Source organism: Symphalangus syndactylus, chromosome 1, assembly GCF_028878055.3.
Source record: "Symphalangus syndactylus isolate Jambi chromosome 1, NHGRI_mSymSyn1-v2.1_pri, whole genome shotgun sequence".
NCBI classification, from domain to species: domain Eukaryota; kingdom Metazoa; phylum Chordata; class Mammalia; order Primates; family Hylobatidae; genus Symphalangus; species Symphalangus syndactylus.
Genome location: NC_072423.2, coordinates 69,029,232 through 69,056,537, shown reverse-complemented (window position 1 = coordinate 69,056,537; position 27,306 = coordinate 69,029,232). Strand labels below are relative to the sequence as shown.

The 27,306-nt window shown below is 40.4% G+C and overlaps 1 protein-coding gene across 1 annotated transcript in view; it reads left to right on the top strand.

Moving 5' to 3' along the window:
* Window positions 1-27,306, top strand: part of MYOM1 (myomesin 1) — a 181,896-nt gene that overhangs the window by 107,824 nt on the left and 46,766 nt on the right. The window contains exons 16-23 of the mRNA XM_055237126.2: window positions 1,278-1,461; window positions 2,196-2,370; window positions 5,427-5,548; window positions 7,412-7,699; window positions 10,020-10,216; window positions 16,855-16,981; window positions 20,629-20,813; window positions 24,682-24,796. Coding sequence (XP_055093101.2) covers window positions 1,278-1,461; window positions 2,196-2,370; window positions 5,427-5,548; window positions 7,412-7,699; window positions 10,020-10,216; window positions 16,855-16,981; window positions 20,629-20,813; window positions 24,682-24,796 — 1,393 coding nt within the window. The remainder of the gene's footprint in view (window positions 1-1,277; window positions 1,462-2,195; window positions 2,371-5,426; window positions 5,549-7,411; window positions 7,700-10,019; window positions 10,217-16,854; window positions 16,982-20,628; window positions 20,814-24,681; window positions 24,797-27,306) is intronic.

The window sequence follows — 27,306 nt, the reverse complement described above, 5'->3', positions numbered from 1 at the left end:
CTCCAGCCTGGGTGACAGAGCGAGACTCCGTCTCAAAAAAAAAAAGAAAAAAAAGAAAAAGAAAAAAATACTGTAGTTATTATGTACTATTTGCCAGATGGAATTCTATGCTCTGTCATAAAGCAGTGAACAAAGCTCCTTGAGCTTATGTGATTTGCTCCTCAGTGGAGGAGACAACAAATAAATAACTTAATTTCAAATAGTGATACATGATTGAAGAAGAATAAAGCAGGCTAAGAAACAGAGAGTGATAAGAAAAGGACCAAGAATTCTTTTAAATAGGTAATGGGCAGGCCAGGCGCAGTGGCTCATGCCTGTGGGAGGCTGAAGTGGGTGAATTGCTTGAGCCCAGGAGTTCCAGACCAGCCTAGGCAACATGGTGAAACCTTGTCTCTACAAAAAAAATACAAAAATTAGCCAGGTGTGGTGGCATGTGCCTGTAGTCCCAACTACTTGGGAGGCTGAGGTGGGAGGATCACTTGAACCCAAAGAGGTCAAGGCTGCAGTGAGCCGTGATTGTGCCACTGTACTCCAGCCCAGGTGACAGGGTAAGACCCTGTCTCAAAAATAAAATAAAATAAAATAAAATTTAATTTAATTAAAATTAGAAAATTATCTGACCCCAAACTATCCTCAAAATAAGACTTTTGTAAGCAGATTATTGTATTTAGTTAACAAAGGAAGCGAAATATTAAAGTAGCATATTTTTCAAACAATACAATGCTGTATTAGTCCATTTTCATGTTGTTGATCGACATACCAGAGACTGGGTAATTTATATAAAGAAAAAGGTTTAATGGACTCACAGTTCCATATGGCTGGGGAGGACTCACAATCATGGTGGAAGGCAAAAGGCATGTCTTACACGGTGGCAGGGAAGAGATAGAATAAGAGCCAAGTGAAAGAGATTTCTCCTTATAAAACCATCAGCTCTCATGAGACCTATTCACCACCATGAGAACAGTATGGGGGAACCGCCCCCATGATTCAATTATCTCCCACCAGGTCCCTCCCACACACATGGGAATTATGGGAACTACAATTCTAGATGAGATTTGGGCAAGGACACAGCCAAACCATATCAAAAGCCATGTTTGATTTAGAGAATCCTACAAACTTCAGATGCCTCATCCTCTATTTCCTCCTCATCTCTCCTCCAGTCCAGCTTGCATTACAGGGAGTGGTTTGTTGCAGATGAATGAAAGTTGGAGTTGACTGGCCTGGATTCTCGCTTGTGCTTGCTGTGCTTTCAATGGGTTTCCCTGTTCTTGCTGCAGTGTGAGGCAGGAACAGAAAACTGGCAGCGAGTGAACACGGAGCTCCCCGTGAAGTCTCCCCGCTTTGCTCTGTTTGACCTTGTCGAGGGGAAATCCTACTGTTTCCGCGTCCGCTGTTCTAATTCTGCAGGAGTTGGTGAGCCCTCGGAGGCAACGGAGGTGACTGTGGTAGGGGACAAACTTGGTAAGCAACTGTAAACTTCTTTTACTTCAAGAGAAAATTTCAAAGCAAGATCTAGTATATGTATATTTGGCCAGGAGTAAAAATGGTGACATCCTTCTTTCATATTATAAATTTACTTGATGGCTGTACTTAACCTATACATTAAACAAAAATTCATTATTTTTGTTTATGAAAAGTAAACTTCTTTGGGAGTTTCAACAATATTGATAATGTGTTTTTTCTGAAGTTCATGGACATTTAGTTTATCCATGTTCCCTGTTTTTAATTTTTTTGCTTTAAAAAATACAATGTAGGCCAGGCGTGGTGGCTCACGCCTGTAATCTGAGCACTTTGGGAGGCCGAGGCAGGCAGATCACCTGAGTCCCAGAGTTTGAGACCAGCCTGGCCAACATGGTGAAACCCCATCTCTACTGAAAATACAAAAATTAGCCAGGCGTTGTGGTGCGTGCCTGGTAATTCCAGCTACTCAGGAGGCTGAGGTGGGAAAATTGCCTGAACCCAGGAGGTGGGGGCTGCAGTGAGCCGAGATCCCGCCACTGCTCTCCAGCCTGGGTGATAGAGCGAGACTCAGTCTCAAAAAAAAAAAAAAAAAAAAAAAAAAAATCGTAAAATAAAGCAGCTGTTCTTTTGACATGACAAAGTGTATAAAATACCTAGGTGTGTGTTTGTGCGTAGATGGTAAGGATGAATTTTTAAAACCACTTGAGTTTGATCACCATTTTCCTCTTTCTCAGATATCCCCAAGGCTCCTGGCAAAATCATCCCAAGCAGAAACACAGACACCTCAGTGGTAGTTTCATGGGAGGAGTCCAAAGATGCCAAAGAGCTGGTCGGGTACTACATAGAGGCAAGCGTTGCTGGCTCTGGCAAGTGGGAGCCCTGTAACAACAACCCCGTGAAGGGCTCACGGTAACTCAACTGGGCGTGCAGGGCGGGCAATGGCCTCTGGAGCTGCCGTAGACACACACAGCACACAGACATCCAATGGGGGAGATTTTTTAAAAAACATTTTACTTTTTGGCTGGATGTGGTGGCTTACACCTGTAATCCTAGCACTTTGGGAGGCCGAGGTGGGAAGATTGCTTGAAGCCAGGAGTTCAAGACCAACCTGGCCAACATAGTGAGACCCTGTCTTTACAAACTAAAAAAAACAAGAAAACATTATACTTTAAATAAGCCAAGGCAGTGGCAGGCCTGTAGTCCTAGCTACTCAGGAGGCTGAGGAGGGAGGATCCCTTGAGCTTGAGTTCACCTTGAGTTCAACTACAGCTTGAGTTCGAAGCTGTAGGATACAATGACCAGGCCTGTAAATAGCCACTGCCAGCCTGGGCAACATAGGGAGACCCTATCTCTAAAACACAAAACAGAACAAGGCTGGGTGTGGTGGCTTTTGTCTGTAATCTCAACACTTTGGGGAGGCCAAGGTGGGCGGATTGCTTGAGCCCAGGAGTTTGAGACCAGCCTGGGCAACCTGGCGAAAACCTGCCTCTACAAAAAATACAAAAATCAGCCCAGCATGGTGGTGTGCTGTAGTCCCAGCTACTCAAGAGGTTGAAGTGGGAGAATTCCTTGAGCCTGGGAGGTCAAGTCTGCAGTGAGCTATGATCACAACACTGTACTCTAGCCTGGGCAACAGAGCAAGACCCTGTCTCAAAAAACAAACAAGCAAAACAAAAAATTACACTTTAGATACTTAAATGAATTTAAAATTGAACACATTAGATGCAATACATCTCTTTTAAAAAGGTTTACTGGTGATGTTAAACACTTAGCAACACATAACGCCAACTATTGTAAGAGTTCGTTTCATAGTGCTTTTGCTGCTTCTTCCTTTTTTAACCCTCTGATTTTACATCTAATATGCAATGTGATATTAGATTCTGAGGATATAATATGCTCTACTTAACATAAATTACCCAGGAATTTTAAATGAAGAGAAAAAAGTATCGAAATTTTACAAATTCTGGACATCAACATGATTAAATCCAGTGCTAAGCAGACATAGTAACACCAAAACAAAGACATTCAGAATAATTTGCTGCCTCTTTGTATTTGTTTCTAATGGGGAGAGGGTTGGTTTTTTCCTTGCTTTCAACTATTTTATCAATCAGCTTTGCACATTGATGGTGAATTCTGATCTATACCCAGACCAGAGACCAATATGAGAGGGGGATGCTGCCCTCCCAGAAATTGTCAAATAGACTTGTTCTGCAGCTTCTGGCTTGGACCACTTCTCAGTCCGAGGACCCCAATAGAATGAGTTGGCTTTGCAGAACGTGAGAGAGTAGAGATAAACAGATTAATTAGGGAAGGCAATATGTTTTGCAAGAGATTCATTTAGCCTGTTGGTGTATTTCATTTTTCCTTGGAGTTACCCAGCATTTTCCTGGGACTATTTAGAAGTGATGGTGGTGCGTAGGCAGGAGCTGCTGGAGGGCAGGCACCACTTTTTGTTCATCTTTTGTCCACAGTACCTAACTCAGTGTCTGGAACACTGAGACCTCAATAAATCTTTGCTGAAGCAAGCTGACTCTAAGGACTGAAGGACTGGCCTAGATTATGGCTCCTTTTTTAAATACTTGAACAAGCTAATAGTCACAGATTCGTTAGCAGACCTGTTATTTCCTCTGGCTGCAGTCCTTAGGATGGATTCATATGTTACAGTGATTCATAAACCAGCTATTTATAACCCTAATAGCTATGAAAAGAGTGAGGTTGTTTTATGGATGAAACTGCCCATGGATTCACGCCTCATTATTGAATCTTCATTTCTAAATGGTAATTCTAGAATCCATTGTTCACCTTATCTTCAGATTCTATGGTAATTTCCCAAGTAAGTACCTTCCTTGGCATGCAGAGAGACAGTGACTAGGCCTCTATGACAAGGAGCCACCAATGCCTTACAGCCATAGTTATATACCTAAAATAGTCATTAATCATATTATTAATTGGGTATTAGGCTTAATACCTGGGTGATGAAATAATCTGTCAACAAACCCCTGTAACACGAGTTTACCAATATAACAAACCTTCACATGTATCCCTGAGCCTAAAATAAAAGTTAAAAAATATATATGAGTTGGCTGGGCTTGGTGGCTCTTGCCTGTAATCCCAGCACTTTGGGAGACCAAGGCAGGTGGATCACGAGGTTAGGAGTTCAAGACCAGCCTGGCCAAGATGGTGAAACTCCATCTCTAGTAAAAATACAAAAAAATTAGGCAGGCGTGGTGGTGGGTGCCTGTAGTCCCAGCTACTCAGGAGGCTGAGGCAGAGAATCACTTGAACCTGTGAGGTGGAGGTTGCAGTGAGCTGAGATTGTGCTACTGCACTCCAGCCTGGGCAACAGAGTGAGACTCTGTCTCTCTCTCTCTCTCTATATATATATATATGTATTAGAGTATAACTCATATATATACATATATATGAGTTATACTCTAAAATTATTATTAAAAATAATATTAATACTAATTATTATTTATTAAGTACCTCATATATGCCAGGCCCTATATAGGTACTTTATATACTTTATAACTAACCTCTACATGAAAATTATCATGTAAGCATCATTATCCCTATTTTACTGGTGTGCATTCGGGAAAGACCAGGACTCCTCATTTTTTGACAAAGTGGGTTTAGAAAAGTGCCTTAGTTACCTTCTTGTCTAAAGTATATACATTACTTGAATCTTTCTACATCTTTTTCTTCCTTTAAAAAATGAATTATTAGCTGGGCATGCTGCTTACAACTGTAATCCCAGCACTTTAGGAGGCTGAGGTGGGCGAGAGGATGGCTTGAGGCCAGGAGTTCAAGACTAGCCTGGGCAACACAGCAAGACCCCATTTCTGTTCAAAATAAATTACAAAAAAAAATTGTTTTCATAAAGCCAGATCCACTCCATTAAGCTAACAATCATTTTCCTTAATCTTCCTCCTAGGAAAAATTTTTTAAACTTGTTTTCCTTTTAGATTTACTTGTCATGGATTAGTGACTGGTCAGAGTTATATTTTCCGGGTCAGAGCAGTCAATGCAGCTGGACTTAGTGAATATTCCCAGGATTCAGAAGCTATTGAAGTCAAAGCTGCTATTGGTAAGTTCCTTATGCATAACTGTATGGGGGAAGAATGGATTTTTGTATGTTAGAAAGGAAGATACCATCTTCTCCAGAAATTCTTTAGCTTCCAATATTGCTGGATGATTGCATCCTTAGATGATCATTTTCTCTGACTCTAGGTGATGTCTAACCTTCCACAGCTGTCATTTTACAGACCTTCAGCACTTATCCAGATTCTGTGCATCCGTAGCCTTTTCATCTTCATGAACCCAAGTTTCCTCAGATATTTCACATTGTGTGAAACTCCATTCTAACTTCGTGCTCATCCTGGGACTGTGAAGGGCCATCCCGATTCCATGAAGTGGTATATCACCCATAACACAGATCATCTTGTCCCTAAAAGCCATTTGGTCTATGCCAGAGCCTGGCTTGTTTTTGCTAACAGAACATTAACATGCTTCTTATAAACCCCTCTAAAATTCATGCAAGGCACATGTAATTGCTTAATCATATGTTTCATCTTTGCTTGCAAAGTAACCAACAGAATAAAACCAATAATAAAGTAATTCTATGTGTGTATGTGATGTACCTCCCAATCTTGGGTAAAGTAGAAAAGGGACCCAGGTGGTTAGAAACAATACAAATAATATTTGTGGGCTGAGCATGGGGGCTTACGCCTGTAATCCCAGCACTTTGCGGGGGAGAGGCAGGCAGATTGCTTGAGTCCAGGAGTTTGAGACCAGCTTGGGCAACAGAGTGAAATCCCATTTCTAAAAATAACAATAAAAAAATTAGCCAGGCATGGTGGTGCGTATCTGTAGTCCCAGCTATTCAGAAGGCTGAGGCACGTGGATCACTTGAGTCCAAGAGTTCAAGCCTGCAGTGAACTATGATCTCACCACTGCACTCCACCCTGGACAACAAAGCAAGATCCTGTGTCTAAAATAAATAAATAAATAAAATAAAATTTATTATATAGTAACACATGTTTTTTTAAAAAGCTGATTTAATATTGATTGTCTTCAGTTAGCATCTCATATTACTTTTTCATATTCCTTATAACATAGGGATCGGGCACAGTGTCTCACGCCTGTAATCCCAGCCCTTTGGGAGGCTAAGGCGGGTGGATTACTTGAGGTCAGGAGTTTGAGACCAACCTGGCCTACATGGCTAAACCCTGTCTCTACTGAAAATACAAAAATTAGCCAGGTATGGTAGTGCATGCCTATAATCCCAGCTACTTAGGAGGCTGAGGCACGAGAATTGTTTGAACCCAGAAGGTGGAGGTTGCAGTGAGCCAAGATTGCGCCAGTGCACTCCACCCTGGGGGACAGAGTGAGACTCCAGAAAAAAAAAAAAAAGAGAAGAAAGAAAAGGAAGGAAGGAAGGAAGATTCCTTATAGTGTGAAACATTCTAAACATGTCTTTTTGAGGTTGAGAGGTACAGACCGTTACTATTGTAGTACTGCACATAATTCGAAGTGTTATAAAATCAGGATCTTTAATATTATGCCTCTTGTGCACTTTATCGTCCTTTTTTCATTCTGTTGAATAATAGAGCTTACATCTCTCAATATTTGTGTCTAAGATTTGCTTTTCCTTATATATACTAAAAGCCTTTTGGGTTCTGCAAATCAAAATGGTTTCTATTCTATCTGTGGCTTCTTTGTTCTCATTTCTTCTTTTTCCAGAATACGGGGAAGTTGAAATGTTCCTTGGCGTACATTGTGTGAAATGTAGTCTTTCCATATTTCTTGCAAATGCGAGCAATTTTCTTTAAGCCAAGATTGTTTTTGTTCTGCTTGTGGTCCTAATGTTTTTCGCTTTGTTCTATCCCATAAGAGCAGCTGATACTCTGTCCAGGCTCAATGCGATTCTGTTGTTGTCTGGCAATTGTAGGGGGAGGAGTGTCTCCAGATGTGTGTCCCACACTGAGCGATGAGCCTGGTGGACTAACCACCTCCAGGGGGCACGTGCATGAAGCCTCCCCGCCAACCTTCCAGAAAGATGCTTTGCTTGGCAGCAAACCTAACAAACCTTCACTACCCAGTAGCTCTCAAAACCTGGGCCACACAGAAGTGAGTAAAGTAAGTGAAACAGTTCAGGAAGAGCTTACCCCGCCACCACAGAAAGCGGCTCCTCAGGGGAAAAGTAAGTCTGACCCCCAGAAAAAGAAGACAGACAGAGGTGAGAGTTGAGAAAGTGAAGCTGTTCATCCGTCTCCATCAATGTCCTCACCTCTCATCGTCTACATCACATCCTTCATCCACGTTTGCTTTCATCAGTGTCCATTCTTATTGTATGTGTTTTCAGCTAGCCATCTGAAATGTGTACTTTCATCTGATGACTTCGAAAAGTAATTGTCTGTGGGTTTGGCTTTTACACATCATTTTGGGTGCTTAATGATGCTAGAATGTTTCAAGTAATTTGGTTATAGAGCCTTTCTTGGTTTGTCAGGCAGATACACCTCTGGCCTCATTTTGCTAAGAGAATTAGATATGAGAGCAGGACTTGGTACTGCTAGCCTGTGTGAGGTCCTTTGAAACAGTCACGTTTGGAACACGTAGAGGAGAAAGATCTCACAAAGAAGGTGACATTGTACCAGGGTCATAGTTGTTACCTTCTTGCTCATCCTCAGATTATTAAGCGATTATTCACATTTAGTTTAAATAGTTTGCAAGAAAAATCAACACTGGAAAACTAAATATTTTAAGTAAAAAAAGTATATAAAAAGATTAAAAATTTCTAAAATAATAATAATTTAAATAGCTACTTACCTACTACTTTTTGAAATGAAAAAAGAAAAGAAAAAATAGCTATAAGTGTATCTTTGAGTTACAATGAAAAGTTTAAAAGTTAAAATTATAATCACATATAGCTATATTGTATGGTATATGATCCTCATTCCCAGAAGTGATTTATTTAAGATGATTTATCAGTAGGGTAAGAATTATCTGATTAGGATATTTGGTACCTGTGGCTAATATATCCTAGGAGACATTGTTTTTCCTATCAATTAAAAATGCACTGATGAGCATGTGCTGATAAATTTTTAAATGCCTCTCATCCAGTTCTTTTTTCCACCCCACCCCAACTTCTATAACCTCCTCTATTTTATGACACCTTTCTTTGTCCCTCAACTCGAGAGGAGATATTCATTTGAGAGCACATATTCAACAATGCTCTGAAATAGAGGGAGAGAGAGAAAGCTTTTTTAAAATGTAAAGAATAAAGGAGGTTGGTAAGTGGAGAAGAGATAAATGTATTTTATTTTAAAAGCCTTCATTCTTCTGATACTCTTTTTGGATAAGAATGAGATAGTTTCTTTATCTCCTATAATCCAAATAAATATTCAGAAAATTCTCTTTGATGTTATTGCATATCTAGATGGATTTCTTTCCACCACTTCATCCCCTCTCTTCATTGAAAACTGTAATTTCAGTAGTTGAGTGAAAAGCTGATCAGCAAAGCCACATAAATGAAGGAGGACTTTTGAAATACCCTCCAAATATTTTTCTAGCTAAGCACTGATAAACATGGTGACAGCTGTATAGTATTGTACCACATGAAAAATATTCCAACATCAGATTAAAAATAATGTGATAAAAGTATTATACACTAAGAGAAAGTCACATAGCAGATTGCACCTGTTTTTTTAAAAATGTTTTCTAAAGCTGTCATTTAGCTGAGCTCTGGAGTAAATTTCTTCTTGTGTGCAGACAGAGCTGTGTAGTTGTAAGGTCTCACAAGGGTAAGTGTGCCTGAATGGTGAAAGGCCAACCATTTGAGAAATATATGGAAATTCTGGGCCAGGTGTGGTGACTCACACCTGTAATCCCAGCACTTTGGGAGGCTGAGGCGGGTGGATCACCTAAGGTCAGGAGTTTGAGACCAGCCTAGCCAACATGGTGAAACCGTGTCTCTCCTAATAATACAAAAATTAGCCGGGCATGGTGGTGCACACCTATAATCCCAACTACTTGGGAGGCTGAGGCAGGAGAATCGCTTGAACCCAGAAGACGGAAGTTGCATTGAGCCAAGATGGTGCCATTGCACTCCAGCCTGGGCGACAAGAGCGAAACCCCATCTAAAATATATATATATATATATATATATATATATATGGAAATTCTGAATAAGCAAATTGCAGCAGAAATTGATATACACATTTTCCTCAGGGAACAAATGAAAACTCAACCACATAAAGAAACAAAAATTATACCTTGGGAAAAATATTTCTTCTTATGGGGAAAAGAATCATTTTCTTTCAGGGTATTGTACCATTTTGCTAGGACAGGTTCATTTTATCTTTGAAATAATAATTGTAGTGTACTTTTTACTGTGTCCATTGCATACACCAAGTTGAATGCCAAGTTCATGATCAGCCTCGCATTTTAGTTTTATACTGCAAGATCTAGTGCCCTCATATGTGGCACCAATGGAAATGTTTATATATAGAATCATAAATGCATTTCTGCCTACTCACAAGCTATTCATATTGCCACAGCACCACCATCTCCACCCTGTGATATCACCTGTCTTGAAAGTTTTCGTGACTCAATGCTTCTTGGATGGAAACAACCAGATAAGATTGGAGGGGCAGAAATTACTGGCTATTATGTGAACTATCGCGAGGTCGTTGATGGTGTACCAGGAAAATGGAGAGAAGCCAATGTCAAGGCTGTCAGTGAGGAGGCATACAAGGTAAGCACGTGACTTTCTGTAGCGTGGCGTGTCCTATGTATGACGCTATGCTTGCACGCCCAGGCAAGCACACACCCAGCACCTTGTAAAAGAATCACGTCATTTCTCCAGAGTCCATTGTCTGCAGTGGCATAAGTCTTGTGAAAAATATACTGTGGCGAATACAAGTAGTTTGGCTAACCAGATTCACACACATAAGCATAATAATTTCCTAGAATATTTACTATGAAATGTGCGCTTACTGTACAAACTAATTTTTTTTTCAAAATTTACAAAATATCTACAATTAACATGCCACTAGCCTCAAGAGTCCCAGGATCCTTCTGAAGCCCTCAAGTTGAGGAAAAAAAAAGAAAAAGAGTCCCAGGATTTAATGACACTCTGGATTTTTAACTTTTTTTTTTTTGAGATGGAGTCTTGCTCTGTCGCCCAGGCTGGAACGCAGGAGTGTGATCTCAACTCACTGCAACCTGCACCTCCCAGGTTCAAGCAATTCTCCTGCCTCAGCCTCCCGAGTAGCTGGGATTACAAGTGAAAGCCACCATGCTCAGCTAAATTTTCTATTTTTAGTAGAGGGCTTCACCATGTTGGCCAGGATGGTCTCAAACTCCTGGCCTCAAGTGATCCGCTCACCTCAGCCTCCCAAAGTGCTGGGATTACAGGCGTGAGCCACTGCAGCTGGCTGGGTTTTTAACTTTCAGTGTCCAAATTACAGCGGTTGAAGGGACATGGGCTTGATGGCCAGACTCAGCTCACCACCTGTGAAGTGGCCCTTGTTATAGTTGCTTGATGGCCACAAAGGGTGGCCTCACATGTGTTCTCCTCTACATGGGGGCCTCCACTGCTCAGGTCACATAAGGGAACCAGAACAGTCTCACTGTTGCCTTAGCTGATGACTTTCTTCCCTAGAGCTGCATCAGCTACATCCAAGCTACCACCTCTTAACACTCACAGAATCCCATGCCATGAGGGTTCAGAGCAAGGTGAGGCCAGGGACGACACTTGCCCCAACTCAACGCCATGCTCTTTTAATTTAACATTTGAAATTTATGAAATATCACGCACATGCTGAGAATGCATAAAACAAAATTGCTTTTTTTTTTTTTTTGAGCTGTTCACTCCTGGCCTCAAGTGATCTGCCCAGCTTGGCCTCCCAAAGTGCTGGGATTACAAGCGTGAGCCACTGCACTTATACAAAATTATATTTTTAAGATTCTTCCCTGTTAGTGCACGTAACTCATTCTTTTTCATTACTATATGGTATGGTATTCCATTATGTGGTCATATCACAATATATTCTTCCATTCAATTCTTATTGCTTTTTGGGTATTTTTGCATTTTTAGCTACATCAAGCAAGGTAGCTATGAACATTTCTGTATACATCCATCTGCTGGTACATATGTGAACCAGTTTCTCTAGGTGATCACCTAAATGTAGAATGGCTGGGTCAGGGGGTCTGTTTATCTTCCACTTTACTAGATAATTCCATACTGTCTTCTGAAGAGTGTGTGAGAATTCCCATCGCTCTGCATCCTTGCCAACACTTGGTCTATTCACACATTTTCAGCTTTGACAATCTGAGTGTCAAATGAGTTTGAGCATCCTTTCCTATGTACACAGTCCAGTTTGATATCCTCTTTTATGCCTGTTCAAGGTTTTTGCCCATTTTTCTAATGCATTCTTGTTGACTTGCAAAGTTCTTTACATGTTATGAGTAGAAATCCTTTGCAGGTCTGTAAGTCGCGTACATCTTGTCTGACTTTAATTTTAATGTCAAATTCATTGTAGTCAGATTTACTAACATTTGCTTTGTCCTTAGTGATTTTTGTGCCTTTTTGATGAAATGCCTTCTTTATTCCAAGATCATGGAGGTACTGTAGTTGATTTTATTCTAAAAGCTATATACTATTTTGCCACTTACATTTCTGTCATTAATTCACCTTTATATTTTTATATGCTGTGAGTTAAGCATCAAAATTAATCCCCCCCACAGAGACATAGCTGTCCCAGCATCATCTATTGAAAAGTTTGTCGTCTGCCTGCTATTCTGCAGGGGTATCTGTATCACATATCGTTTCCTTATATGCGTGAGTCTGTGTTTGTGCTTCTCATGCTGTTCCACTGGTCTGTTTGCATAACAGGGGGTGAATACCACACTAATTTAAATATTATAGCTTTATAGGCCGGGCACGGTGGCTCACACCCATAGTCCCAGCACTTTGGGAGGGCGAGGTGGGTGGATTGCTTGAGGCCAGGAGTTTGAGACCAGCCTGGCCAACATGGTGAAACCCTATCTCTACTAAAAATACAAAAATTAGCCAGGAGTGGTGGCTCTCGTGTGTAATCCCAGCTACTTTTATACCTTTTACTCAGGAGGCTGAGGCATGAGAATCACTTGAACCCAGGAGGTGGAGGTTGCAGTGAGCCGAGATCACACCACTGCACTCCAGGCTTGGTGACAGAGCGAGACCCTGTCTCAAAAAAAAAAAAAAAAAAAATTATAGCTTTACAGTAAAGTTGATGACTGGTAGATCAGGTTCTCTCGGTTTATTCTTTTTCCGGAGCTACTCTTAGCCCTTTGCACTTGATATAAATTTAAGTATTAGGGTCCCAAGTTCTACCAAAAAAATAAAAATAAATAAAAATAATAATAATAATAATAATAATAATAAAGACAAAACAAAAGAAAACAACAATAAAAAAGCTTACATTCAACCCAACTAAACCCATTAGAATTCTGATTGAGGATGCATTGAGCCTATAAAAAATTAAGGAACAATTGACATTTAAAAAATATTGAACCTTCTAATCCACGAACATGTTATTTTTCTTCATTCGTTTCAGTCTTTTTAAATCCTCTCATTAAAGTTTTACAATTCTCTACAGAGGTTTGTGTATCATTTGTTATTTATTAATAGAGACTATATATTTTCAGTATATTTTTATATCAGTTTTTATTGCTAGTAAAGAGAAATATAACTTTAATATACTGATTTCACATATAATTATTATATATAGTCTTTTGTTAAATTTTTTAAATAATTTGAATGTTACCTTGAAGTTCTTTTGGAGTCTATGTATATTCATATCATCTGCAAATAGTGGCAGTTTACTTCTTCATTTCCAAATTTTATACCATTTACTTCATTTTCTTACCTTACTTTCTGCATAGCGACTTTAGCACTATATTGAATAAAAGTGGTGATGTTGGGGGCACGGTGGCTCACACCTGTAATATCAGCGCTTTGGGAGCCTGAGGCGGTGGATTGCTTCAACCCTGGAGTTCAAGACCAGCCTGGGCAACATAGTGCGACACCGTCTCAAATTTTCTTCTTTTTTTTTTTTTTTTTAAAGTGGTGATGTTGGTCATTCTAGGCTTGATAGTTATCTTAAAGGGAAATTTTACAACATTTCACCATTAAATACTGTGTTGTGTGTTACAGGTGTTTTGTAGACATCTATTATCGGTTAAAGGAAGTTTCCTTCTATTCCCTGTTGGCCAACAGTTAATAAAATTATCAGAAACATTTTTTGGGTCTATTGAGAAGATTATATGATTTTTTCCCCTTTTATTTTAATTTGGTATATTCTAGTAATTGTCTAATATTAAAACTACCTTGCATTCCTGGAATAAATTCAACTTGGACACTATATATACTCTGTTTATATCACCTGGATTTTGTTTGCCAATTATCGTTTAGGATTTTTGCTTCTATGTTCATGAGTGAGATTATTCTGAGACTAGAATTAATTTAATACTAATATCTGACAAGGATAGCACAGGAAGGAAAAAATGCAGGATAATCTCCGTTTCTTAAGATATAATTCACATACAATAAATTTCACTCATTTAAAATGTTGCCTTATAAATTTTGAAATGATATTTTTAAATGGATACAAAATGACTCTTTACCACTACGAATACATTTTACCTTAAAGTCTATATTGCCTGTTATTACTATAGATACACTAGGGTTCTGGGGTGGGGTGATGTTTGCATGGTATGTAACTTTTCATCCTTTAACTTTCTATCTTTCTGAAACTTTCTGCTTTACATGTGTGTCTTAAAAATAGCACGGAGTTAAATTTTGTGTTTTTCCTCCTTGACAGTCTTTGTCATTTGTTTGCTATTACTGATTACTTTTTAAAAAACACCTAATCATCTTATTTTGTGCTTTCTATTTGTCCTTTCTGTTTTGTGTTTCTTTCTCTTTTTTTTGAGACAGAGTCTCACTCTGTCCCTGAGGCTGGAGTACAGTGGCATGATCTTGACTCACTGCAACCTTCTCCTCCTGGGTTCAAACAATTCCCATGCCTCAGCCTCCCGAGTGGCTGGAATTACAGGCATGTGCTACGATGCCTGGCTAATTTTTGTATTTTTAGAAGAAACAGGGTTTCACCATGTTGGCCAGGCTGGTCTCAACCTCCTGACCTCAAGTGATCTGCCCTCCTCCGCCTCCAAAGTGCCGGGATTACAGGTGTCAGCCACCACACCTGGCCTGTTCTGTGTTTCATTTTCTGTCCTTTTTTGATTATTTTTGAATCGTTTTTTAAAAATTATTCAATTTTTTCCTTCTATACTACCTTAAAAGTTATAGATTCCGAGTTTCTTTGGTTTTGGTGACTGTGCAACTTAAAGTCTGAAGTTATTTCATTCGTTTTACTCTTGTCTCAGAAATAGAAGGGCCTTAAAAACTTTACCTCTTTACCTTTTCCCCAACTTGTATGCTATTGTGTATGTATGTGTCTGTGTTTTAATTCTTTTTAAAATCCAAACAGCAACGTGATTATTGTTTTATAGATTCAACTTACCAATATATTTACCATTTTATTTGCTTTTAATTAAGTGCTTTGAAGATGTAATTGCACCATCTTCTGGCCCATTGTTGCCACTGATATTCAACTCTTGGTCTGCTTGCTTGTTTGAGGGTAATTTGCCTTTTTTCTTGGACAGCTTTTGATATGTTCACTTTATCTTTGGTGTGCTATACTTAAAACACTATAGCTCTAGATGTGGGTTTTTAAAAAAAATGTATCTACCCAGGATTTTAGGGGGAAGAGGATTTTTCATCTGTGGGTTGGATTTTTCGGAAGATCTTTCTAGAAAATTCTGTATCTCCTAAAATATTGTTGCTCCCTCATTTTCTCTCTCTCTGCACTTCTCCCAAAACTAATTAAACATATGTTTGATGTTCTCATTCTATCTTCCATGTCTATTAATCAACTTTTTTCTCTTTCCCATTTTTGAGTCTTCCCACATCATGTTCTGTGTAATTTCTTCTGACTTTCTGTCAGTTTACGAACTCTCTGTTCTTTTGCATCTGATATTCTGTTGAAAATGTCTATTATTTTTTTCTTACTGTATTTTCCATCTCTTGTCGGTCACATTTTACATATTTTATAGTTTGCTGCTTCCTACAAATGTTTTTCACACTAATATATTCCATCACTTCTATTTTGCAAATGTTTTAACATTTATTATTTTATCATGTATATTTATCCGCACAACAATCCAATTCCTACTGAGTGATACAGAAAATATTAGGTCACTCAGTAAAGAGCAGAAACATTATGAGAACTTGAGCATTTTGATTCCCAGCTTAGAACTTGTTTAAATTTCACCTGTAAGTGCCCTAGCTTTCTATTGCTACATAACAAATTACCACAGACTCGGTGGCTGAAAACAACTCACATTTGTTATATCACAGTGTCCCTGAGTCAGGGGTCTAGGCACGGCGTCACGGGCTCCTCTGCTCAGAGTCTTACAGGGCTGCAATCCAGGTATCAGCTGGGCCACATTCACATTGAGTTCCTCTTCCAAGCCCACTCAGGTTATTGGCAGAATTCAGTTCCTTGCAGCTGTAGGGCTGAGGCTTCCACTCCTAGATGCTGCCTTTCTCCAAATGTGAGTGGGTAGGCAGCTCTCAGTGTGACATTTACCTCCTCAAGGCCATTGGCACCATGTTTTTCTTTTTTTTTTTTTGAGACGGAGTCTCGCTCTGTCGCCCAGGCTGGAGTGCAGTGGCGCAATCTCGGCTCACTGCAAGCTCCGCCTCCCGGGTTCACACCATTTTCCTGCCTCAGCCTCTCCGAGTAGCTGGGACTACAGGCGCCCGCCACCACGCCCGGCTAATTTTTTTTGTGTATTTTTAGTAGAGACGGGGTTTCACCGTGGTGTCGATCTCCTGACCTCGTGATCCACCCACCTCGGCCTCCCAAAGTGCTGGGATTACAAGCGTGAGCCACCGCGCCCGGCCCATGTTTTTCTTTAGGAGGGGCCCAAACCCCATTGTAAGAGTTCTTACCTGATGACATCAGGCCCATCCAGGATAATTTCCCTTTTAATTAACCTCAAATCAGCTGACTAGGGACCCTAATCTGTAATATCTTTTCTCCTTTGCCATATGGGGTGACACAATCACAGGACTTGATCTCCCAATTCCTTTGCCACATTCTATTGTAGGCTACAAGGAGGTCACGGTTTCATCCACACCCAGGAGATTACAAAAGGGGTGCGACTCATTGAGGGTCAACCTAGGGTGTGTCTGACACGGAAGGTAAATAAATAAAATGTTCAACAAGTAGAAAAAAAACAAACCTGGAACATTCACTATCTGTGATGTTGTCAATCTTGCAGATTAGCAACTTGAAGGAAAACATGGTGTATCAGTTCCAAGTGGCAGCCATGAACATGGCTGGGCTGGGCGCGCCCTCCGCAGTAAGCGAATGCTTCAAATGTGAAGAGTGGACCATCACCGTCCCAGGTAAACCACAGACACCTGCCTCCACACCGCACCTCAGAATTTCCTCCAAGAGAACCTACAACCTGGAACGAAATTCAAAGTACTATATGGTCGACATTTAAGGGAAAAGAATTCTCTTGGCCCCTCGTGTTTACCTAAAATATTTTAATGATAATATTAAATAATAGGTAGCAATGTAAAACTGAGTATAAATTCCTTATGCTTGTGTTCCAAGTAAATCCTAGAACCCTCATCGCTCAGCCTGTGAGAGGAGTAGGACTAGCAGAGGCAGCCGGATTGAGTGCAAATGAATGTTTAAAAGGAATTCCGATCTTTGCTTTTGCTTCTGAAAGGCCATTTAAAGGTTATCCAATTTATATTCCACGGCAAAATTTCTCAAACACTTCTCCCTGCACTTCTTTGTTCTCATATATTGTCACGCTGCTGGGAAGGTTCTCATTTATTAGCCCCCCAAAATCTCTCCCTCCATACCCAAGCTATGTGGCTTCTTAGGCTGTCCTTCTCCCTTCTCCCAGCTGTTCATCATATCACATGGATGGATTTCATACACCTGTCTAGGGTTTAAGGCTGACCTCTCTACACTGACAGCCCTTTCTCTCTACGCATTTTCCAAACTCTGAACCAAAAGAAAGTTCCTGGAACCTGGCAAATACTGTCCTTCAGAGGTCACCATAGGGAGTGGTTGGGTGGGCAGGGAAGAAAGTGGGAAGTGGGGCAAGGATGGGGGTGGGGGAAACTTACCTTGCTTATAACTCTTACAGAGTTATAAAGACAAAATAAAATAAAAATTGAATGCAAATTTACTAAGCCATTAAGATTTAAACTAGCAATAGTAAGGTATGTGGTGGGTGATTTTATGTCCCTGGTGCCACCTGCTTCCTCTGTTTGAAACCCTTTGCCCTTCAAGACCATCACGTTGCCTTTGCTGAACTTCTCTGTCAGGTGTGAATAACAAGATTCCAAGAGAAACTCAGGAGCAGTTCAAGTGCTTTCTTGACTTCAGCAAATAGAGAGAGACAAACACATTGCTCTTTCCTTGTAGTTCCTTGAGGCCAGTTGGTATTTCTTAAGTCCTTTCTGCCACCTGCATAAAAGTGGGTCTATTTTCAAATTCTTGCAATTCCTGAGTAAAGTGAAATTCAATCGACTAGAGACTAAGACATTCCGAGCAGGCCTGTAGAAATTTTTTTTTTATCAAAAGTGATGTCGTTGGCTGGGTGCGGTGGCTCATTCCTGTAATCTGAGTGCTTTGGGAGGCTGAGGCAGGGGGATTGTCTGAGCCCAGGGGTTCAAGACCAGGCTGGGCAACATAGTGAAGCCTCATCTCTTAAAGAAATTGGAAAACATCATTCTCAGTAAACTATCGCAAGGACAAAAAACCAAACACCGCATGTTCTCACTCATAGGTGGGAATTGAACAATGAGAACTCATGGACACAGGAAGGGGAACATCACACTCCGGGGACTGTTGTGGGGTTGGGGGAGGGGGGAGGGACAGCATTAGGAGATATACCTAATGCTAAATGATGAGTTAATGGGTGCAGGAAATCAACATGCACATTGTGCACATGTACCCTAAAACCTAAAGTATAATAATAAAAATAAAAAAATAATAAAACAACAACAACAACAACAACAAGTGTTTTTTAATTAGCTGGGCATGATGGTGCATGCCTGTAGTTCCAGCTACTCAGGAGGCTGAGGCAGGAGGATTGCTTGAGCTCATGTGGTCAAGGCTACAGTGAGCTGTGATCACACCACTGTGCCCCAGCCTGGATAAGAGTGAGGCTCTGTCTGTCTTTAAAAAAAAAGTGATGCAGTTGACAAAAAAAGGTCACGGGTGAGCGCTGTCAACTTAGAGAAGAAATGAAGGGGGCAGCCCCCCACCCTCCTGACATCCTGGCTTCTCAGTCCCATCCTTGACTTACTGAGTAGTGTTAGGCAAGTCTCACTTCAAGAAAGCTCTTATGGAAGAAAGCAATAAGAATGTTTTGTCATCCTGTTTTACAGATGAAAAAACTGACACTGAGGTTAAATGATGCCCAGAGGGTCACAGAGGTAACAAGTAGCATAATTAGGGTAGGAAACTAGGTCTGCTTTTCCCTAGACTAGAGCTGCTAGGAAACAGCAGAGCGTAGTTCCTTGTCTGTAGGGCAGGGATACTGCTCCCAATCTAGATGCCTCCCTGGGTTCTAAGGATGACACAAGATCACAGTTATAAAAGCCCTTTGCAATACAGAACATGCCACATTTGTGTGAGGTATTTGGTATTAATATTTAAATATAGCTTTATACAAAACATTGGAAGGCAAGCATGACACATATTTGCAGCCATGAAGCCAAGGTAAAGGGCCAAACAAATATTGAACTATCAATTACAAAACACCAAATCATGGCATAACAGAGTATGTCCTTCTACAAGTTGTCTTTCAGGCTACTGTGAGTCACTTCAGGTGATTTTGATTGGTTGGCTAAATGTCAGTCGTTATTAAAAAAAAAAAAAGGAAAGGAAAAAATAAATAAATTTTTCACCTGCATAGCAGCTGGTGGTCATGCAAAGATACAGGCAATCACTTAGTAGTCTGGACTTTGCCAAGAATGTAAATAGCATTCATACAGCCCACATTCTGGCTTTCTCCCTGCAGAGGGTTATCAAGTGACTTGGCTTCTCTGGGCTTTCTGTTAATTGTCTTAAGGAAGAGGGAGATAAATGAATGTAAGGTACCTGGCAGTATTTAGTGCAGATGCAGGACCCATAGGATTGATTATATTTACTTTGGTAAAGGATTTTGTAAACCATAACATATCATTTGTTTTTACCCATTTGTGGGCTGCACATACTCTTTAGAGGGAAGATTTCCCTCCAATTGGGAGTGATGCTTTTTCCTTTGAAAGAGCTATTACTCTCTATATTCATATGCCATCAAATAGAGCTGCTTTCCTTAAACTATTTGAGATTAAGGGGAAATTTTAGGCTGTCACTCAAAAATTATCTGAAACCGGGTGCCAGATATGGTGGCTCCCACCTGTAATCCCAACACTTTGGGAGGCTGAGGCAGAAGAACCACTTGAACCCAAGAGTTCAAGACCAGCGTGGTCAACACAGCGAGACCCTATCTCTATAAAAACTTAAAAAATTAGCCGGGTGTGGTGGTACACACTTGTAGGTCCAGCTGCTCAGAAGGCTAAGGTGAGAGGATCCCTTGAGCCTAGGAGCTCGAGGTTACAGTGAGCTACCGTCACACCACTGCACTGCAGCCTGGGTAACAGGGCAAAACCCTGTGTCTAAAAATAAAAATTAAAAAATATCAATCTGCAGCTAAATCAAACTGTTCCAATAAAAGGTCTTTAAGACTAATGCAGGCCTGAGAATGGCCTGAAGGGAAATTTTGGGTCCACCCTTTGAGAGGCACCTTAGAGTGGCCTTACCTACCTGCCACCCTTAAAGGGACTCAGTGGGCTAATGTAGGGCAGCATGGAAACAATGTGAAATGACCACAGAATACTTATTTTTCATGGGAATGCTAGATTTTGAAAAAAGAACACCAGTGTTAGATTAGCTTGAAGACTTATGAGTGGTTCTAAACATGTGGAGACTTGAGTTTTCTATGTTATGATTTCTACTCATTGGCTTCTCTCTCTCTCAGGACCACCGCACAGTCTCAAGTGTAGTGAAGTCAGGAAAGACTCCCTGGTTCTCCAGTGGAAGCCCCCAGTCCACTCCGGGCGGACTCCGGTCACTGGTTACTTTGTGGACTTGAAGGAGGCCAAGGCCAAAGAAGACCAGTGGCGAGGGCTCAATGAGGCGGCTATTAAAAACATATACCTGAAGGTAAGAGGATGCTCAGTTCTAGAGCTTCCTCTACTAACTGCTCTACTAATATGAACTTTAAAGTTAGCAAGATAAAACAGAATATCTCCGCTTTGATCTGTTTCATATATTGGGCTCCTGGTAAGATTCCATTGGCAGAGGTTGGGGCTGGGAGAAGTTTCTGATGCTTGAAACAGTTTGGTTATATTTAACCTGAATTCCTTAGCATAGCTTTGAAACGCACCCAACAGCTCCTTCCTCTCTCCTTGCCTCAACTTACCCACTACACATTTTTGTTACTCATAGTCTTAAAACCTTACTGCTTACCATCCCCAGAAGGTGATTTTTTCATTCCTCTTTTTTCTAGGGGGATGGTTGATTTGAGGGTGCGGTTTTTATAAAGTCATACCAGGAAGCCTGTGACTACTGATCCTCTCGAGTCACTCCTGTCTCATGTTACCTCCTCCCTCAGGCCGGTTCTCATATGAGCTCTCAGAGATTAGTGGAACGGATTCACTCAACCCCCTTATCCATGTCACTGCCTTTCAGGTTCCTCTAGAGTGTGCTCATTGAACCGTTTCCTAACTCTGTCGGCCAAAGACTGTTCTACTGTAGCCACCAAATCTCTCATTTGTACCAAAAGGAAATTTCGAAAGAATATTTTCCCTTAGTGTTAGCAGTGGCACCTGGAGACCCTGACGCCCCAGTGGGGCCTCAGAAACTGTAGGGAATATGATTGCATTACTTACCACTTAGAATGAAATGTGACTGACTTCACCACAGTCACTCAGGAAGTTACACACTGCGTTTGCGCAGTCCTATCTTTTGGCAGAAGTCATTGCCTATAAGGTGAGCTTTGGAAGATACTCAAAAGTAAACCTGGCCAAAAAGATCTCTCCCTGACCTGCCTCATGAACTAAGTCCCTTCCATCTGTCAGCCACTCTCCAGGGTTAAGGTATTTCCAGCCACTCTAAACTATGTAAATATATCCTCTGGGAGATACAGCCCATAAACCATTATACCCAACATGCCATTAACTCAACTTAGCATATGCCAATCAGCTCTCCAGCTTCTTGCAAAACTCTGAAGAAATAAGACAGGTCATCTTTTCATGAGGAAGAGAAAAGCTCAAGGAAGGACTGGAGCCTATGATGCTGTTTGCTGTCAAGATGAGTCCAGAGGCCCCTGGATTCAAAGAAACCCCCAAAGTACAGTGTAAAATAAAGGTCGGGAACATCCTAGATGATGGTGGTGGGTGTATATGGCTGGGATGAAGATTTCCAAGTCTTCAGTCTGCCACTGTATAGGATGCCAAGGGCCTGAGGTTTGAACTGACTCGGGTGAAGCAAAACAAAGGTGAAGAAGCAAATAAAAAGAAAAAAAAAAGTAGAGTTTAAATGTGTAAAAGAATGGTTAATGTCACTCATTTTTAAAAAGAAAAAGAATAACGGCAATTTTAAGAGAGAGACAGAGAGAGAAAGAGAGACTGAGGTTAAGTATGCCTAACAAACCTGGAAGTGAACTTCCGTAAGGAGAGTTCTTACGCTTTATCAACAGTTTTTATAAAGTGAAAATAATCTTTTTTGATTTTTCTGATTATAAAACTAACAATTTAAATGAAAAATTCAAACATAAGAAGCACAAAGAAGAAAGTAGGCCGGGCATGGTGACTCACGCCTATAATCTCTGGGCTTTGGGAGGCCAAGGCAGGCAAATCCCTTGAGCCCAGGAGTTCAAGACCATGGGAAACATGGCAAAACCCTGTCTCTAAAAAATGAAGAAAATAAAAAAATAAAAAAATTAGCTGGCCATGGTGTCATGTGCCTGTATTCCCAGCTACTCAGGAGGCTGAGAAGGGAGGATTGCTTGAACCAAGGAGATGGAAGCTGCAGTGAGCTGTGATTGCACCATTGCACTCCAGCCTGGGCAACAGAGCGAGACTCTGTCTCAAAAAAAAAAAAAAAAAAAAAGGGAAAATAGATCTGCATCGATGATCTTGATTACGTATTTGTGGTGCTGTTGAGGCCAGTGGTCATTGCTCCTGTGGTGATGGAAGAGCGGAGAGTGCCCCTGTAACCCCAGGGACCAGACACTGGAATGTGAATAGACTTCCTGTACATGTTGCAGAAATCTGACTCACAGCCATACATCATCACCTAGGTGGCAGGTGCAGATGTGTCAGGTACCTGGTGATTACTCTATTTTTATTACATGGAAATGTTTCTGTGTCCTTCTGGAAATCCACAGTTTCCTGGCATTATTTCTAAACATAGAATTTAAATATGTCAGACTCTATGCATTTAACCTATAACTAAGTTAAAGTTCATTTACAGAATAAAATCAATTTCAAAAATCCGTTAGTGCCAGTGAAGGCTATTACTACATAAATAGTGACATTCTGCTGTAAACAAATACAATTAGTTAGATTAAAAACCTAACAATTTAATACGTACCTCATTTAAATACATGGTCACAAACACTTCACATAATTGAATAACTTTATTCTAACATTGTTTGATTTAAATCACATTTTGGATAGTGGTCTCTATCACATCTTGGGGAAAAATTATGCCCTCTGTGTAATAAATTCCTTCTTAAAACATAACATAGCTGTTAAAAGTCACATGTTTTTAAAATAAAAATGTTGATAAAACATTAACAGTATTGATAATAGTAATGAGATTGTTCAAAACCCAAAGAAAGTTACAAAAAATTAAGTAGGAAACCAGGCATGGCGGCTCACTCCCGTAATCCCAACACTGTGGGAGGCTGAGGTGGGAGAATTGCTTGAGCCCAGAAGTTTGAGACCAGCCTGGGCAACATGGTGAAATCCCATATCTATATAAAAAATTTTTTTTAGCCTGGTGTGCTGGCACATGTCTGTGGTCCCAACTATTCAAGAGGCTGAGGCAGGAGGATCGCTTGATCCCAGGAGATCCAGGCTATAGTGAGCTGAGATCGTGCCACTATACTCCAGCCTGAGCAACAGAGTGAAACTCTGTCTCAAAAATACGTATGTATATATATATATATATATATACACACGCACATACACACATATATGTACATACACGTATACACACATGGATGTGTGTGTGTGTATAGATGTATGTGTGTGTGTGTATATACATGAAGTGGGACTGTCATACAAAAATAAATTATAAATGCTTTTTTTTTACAGCTCTTTGTAACTCTAGCTTAGTGGCACATATGTAGTGGATTCTCAGCACACATCTTGATTATTAAAAACTTGAGGATTTAGAATTTTAGTACACTGATTATTCACAAATTATTCAGACTCATAATTGTGTTAATTTCATGTCTATTTAGTAAGAAATAGTTATATTAAATTTACAGGAACAATTATTGTTTGTTTTGGTTCTAGTAGTTTAACATGCTTTTAAACAAATGGAAAGTGTTCGTGATTCATGCTTTTAATTCTCCTCTTTTGCCAAGAATTTCATCTGAAATTATTCATGGAATGTCTCAAAAGGATTGGGGGGAAAAGCGACATATATGCTATAATGAGCACTTTGTATTTTGTCCTTTTGAACAAAGAATACAGTGGCTAATGCATGTGACACCTACATACACTAGTCTCTGTTTCTGATGTTGGTGGCCACTAAATTAACTAAAAAGGAGAAACATCAGAGTGAGAATGGATATTGGAAACTCCTCTCTATCTACAGATGGTCCAGAGAGAAGACCATCTACAGCTAAAGTCACCTGCTTAGTGTTTGACAGAATGAAGTCTAGACCACAAGTCTTGTATCCCTGGTGCTAGGTCACTAAATCATTACTACAGAGGAAGAGCCCCATCTGTTTAAATGACATAAAACAGCCACTGCTTCATCAAACACCCATTGCTTCTACACCTGCTTCTACCAGGTTCGAGGCCTCAAGGAGGGCGTCAGCTACGTGTTCCGTGTTCGAGCCATAAACCAGGCGGGAGTTGGGAAGCCATCTGACCTTGCTGGCCCTGTTGTGGCAGAGACTCGTCCAGGTGGGCTTTCACCTTTTCGTTAAAACTAATCCTATCTGTGTAAGATACTGAACTAAGGTTCAGCCTTTCTGTGCTTTCCTCTAATTTTCAAAATAATCAATGTGTGCTATCTGAATATAATTGATAAGTAATGATCTTAGAACATGACAGTCATTGGTCCCATCACAGGCACCTCGGGACAGGATTGAGCCAGGTTTGATGTGGTCTAGGGGCTATTCTGATGCATACCTAAAAACACGGAAGTTCCTGATCAAGTTAAGCTTCCTGGACCAACTGTTCCAAGCATTCATTCCTGGAATGTTATTCCTATTACACCCTGGCCATTAAGTCTCATAAGAATATTTTCCCAATCATAGGGGAATCTAGAACAGCCCAGTTAGTGGGCACAATCCTTAAACAAAAGTAGGATTTATGTAGTTGTAGCTATTATGTTTAAACCAGAGGTCAGCAAACTTTTTCTGTGGATGGCCAGATAATATTTATCGCTCAACAGCCCTGTGGTCTCTGTCACAACTTCTTAACTCTGCCATGACACAAAAGAAGCCATTGAGGATACATAAACTAATGAGCATGGCTGTGTTCTAATAAAACTTTATCATGCATATTATATGTATTATATAATGTGATGTGTTATATGCATTATAAAATTTCAATCTTGTATAATTTTCCTGTGTTTTGAAATAGTAATCTTCTTTCAATTTTTTCAACTATTTAAAAATATAAAAACCATTCTTAGCTTGCAGCCCTTGCAAAAAGAGGTAATGGGCCAGATTTAGCCCACAGGCCATAGTTTGCTGACCCCTGGGCTAAACTAACAGTGGTCCCAACTGAATGGTTTATAGATTAGGGGCAGCCCTCATTTCCCAGTTTCAAAGATGCCATGATTACTAGAGAAGACAGACTTGCCATTACTTATGAGAACAAACTTTACTGTGTTCATTGTCCAACGAGTTTCAGATCATTACAGAATAATTTCTTTTATCATTTAACCTGTGTTATTTTTCAAAGCTATCATATATTTCAGTTCATTAAAGTTACATAAGGGAAAGCACCAGAGGCCAGGCACTGTGGCTCACGTCTGTAATCCCAACACTTTGGGCAGCTGAGGCAGGAGGAACCTAGGAGTTCGAGAGCAGCCTGGGCAACTTGGCAGAACCCCACCTCTACAAAATTTTTAAATTAGCTACATGTGGTGGTGAGTGCCTGTAGTCCCAGCTACTTGGGAGGCTGAGGTGGGAGGATCACTTGCACCTAGGAGGTCAAGACTGCAGGGAGCCATGTTTTCACCACTGCATTCTAGCATGGGCGACAGAGTGAGACCCTGTCTCAAAAAACAAAACAAAACAAAACAAAAACAAAAACAAAAACCAGCACTGGAAATGAGAGATGATAAAGTATATCACTTTGAAGACTTGGAAGGGTGAGGGCTGAGGGTAGTGTGGATGATGAAAAATTACGTACTGGGTACCATGTGCATTACTAGGGGGTGATGGATACGCTAAAAGCCATGACTTAACTACTATGCCACCTAAGCATGTAATGGAATTGCATATATGCCCTATAAATTTGTACAAGTTTTTATTTTATTTATTTATTTATTTCTTTTGAGACGGAGTCTCTCTGTCACCAGGCTAGAGTGCTGTGGCGCGATCTCGGCTCACTGCAACCTCCAGCTCCCTGGTTCAAGGGATTCTCCTGCCTCCGCCTCCCAGGTAACTGGGATTACAGGTATGCGCCACCATGCCCGGCTAATTTTTGTATTTTTAGTAGAGATGGGGTTTCACTATGTTGGCCAGGATGGTCTCGATCTCCTGACCTCGTGATCTGCCTGCCTCGGGCTCCCAAAGTGCTGGGATTACAGGCATGAGCCACCACGCCCGGCCTGTACAAGTTTTTAAAATCACCCAATTATATTAAATTTATATTCATTCTAGTACTGTTATACCCAAGTGAGTTAGAGAAAATACCACACTTTGAGACGAATTAAGAGTCCTTTATTTAAGCCAGCGGCCAAGAGAGGGCTTGATGCTCCAGAATTCTCTCAGCCCCGAGGAAGGGGCTTGATTTACTTTTATACCTTGGTTTAGGAAGGGGAGGGGAGCTTAAATGCAATAATTCTACAGAAGTAAAAACATGCAAGAATCAAGAAACAAATGGTTACAGAGAAATAAACAATTTAAAAGACAAATGGTTACAAAAAAAGCAACAGAACCAGGTGCGGGGGTCTAAATCTTTCATAAGAGTTAGATATGAATGCTATGCAGGACACAGACTCAAGGCTTTATGTTGTTATCTTTTTGAGCAAAATCCTGGGAACCTCATACATTGTTTGTTCCAGTACCTTATGAGTTAATTGGGCTCCTTTGAAATGCTGAGGATCTGCTTACACAGGTTAACTCCTTGAGGAAGGGGGTTGGGTAAGGAGCCCTTAATGTCTTGTAAATCAAGGGGCCAGATAGAGTTCATCTGGCTTTCTCAGCTAAGGGAGAGTCTACTCATATGGGAAACAA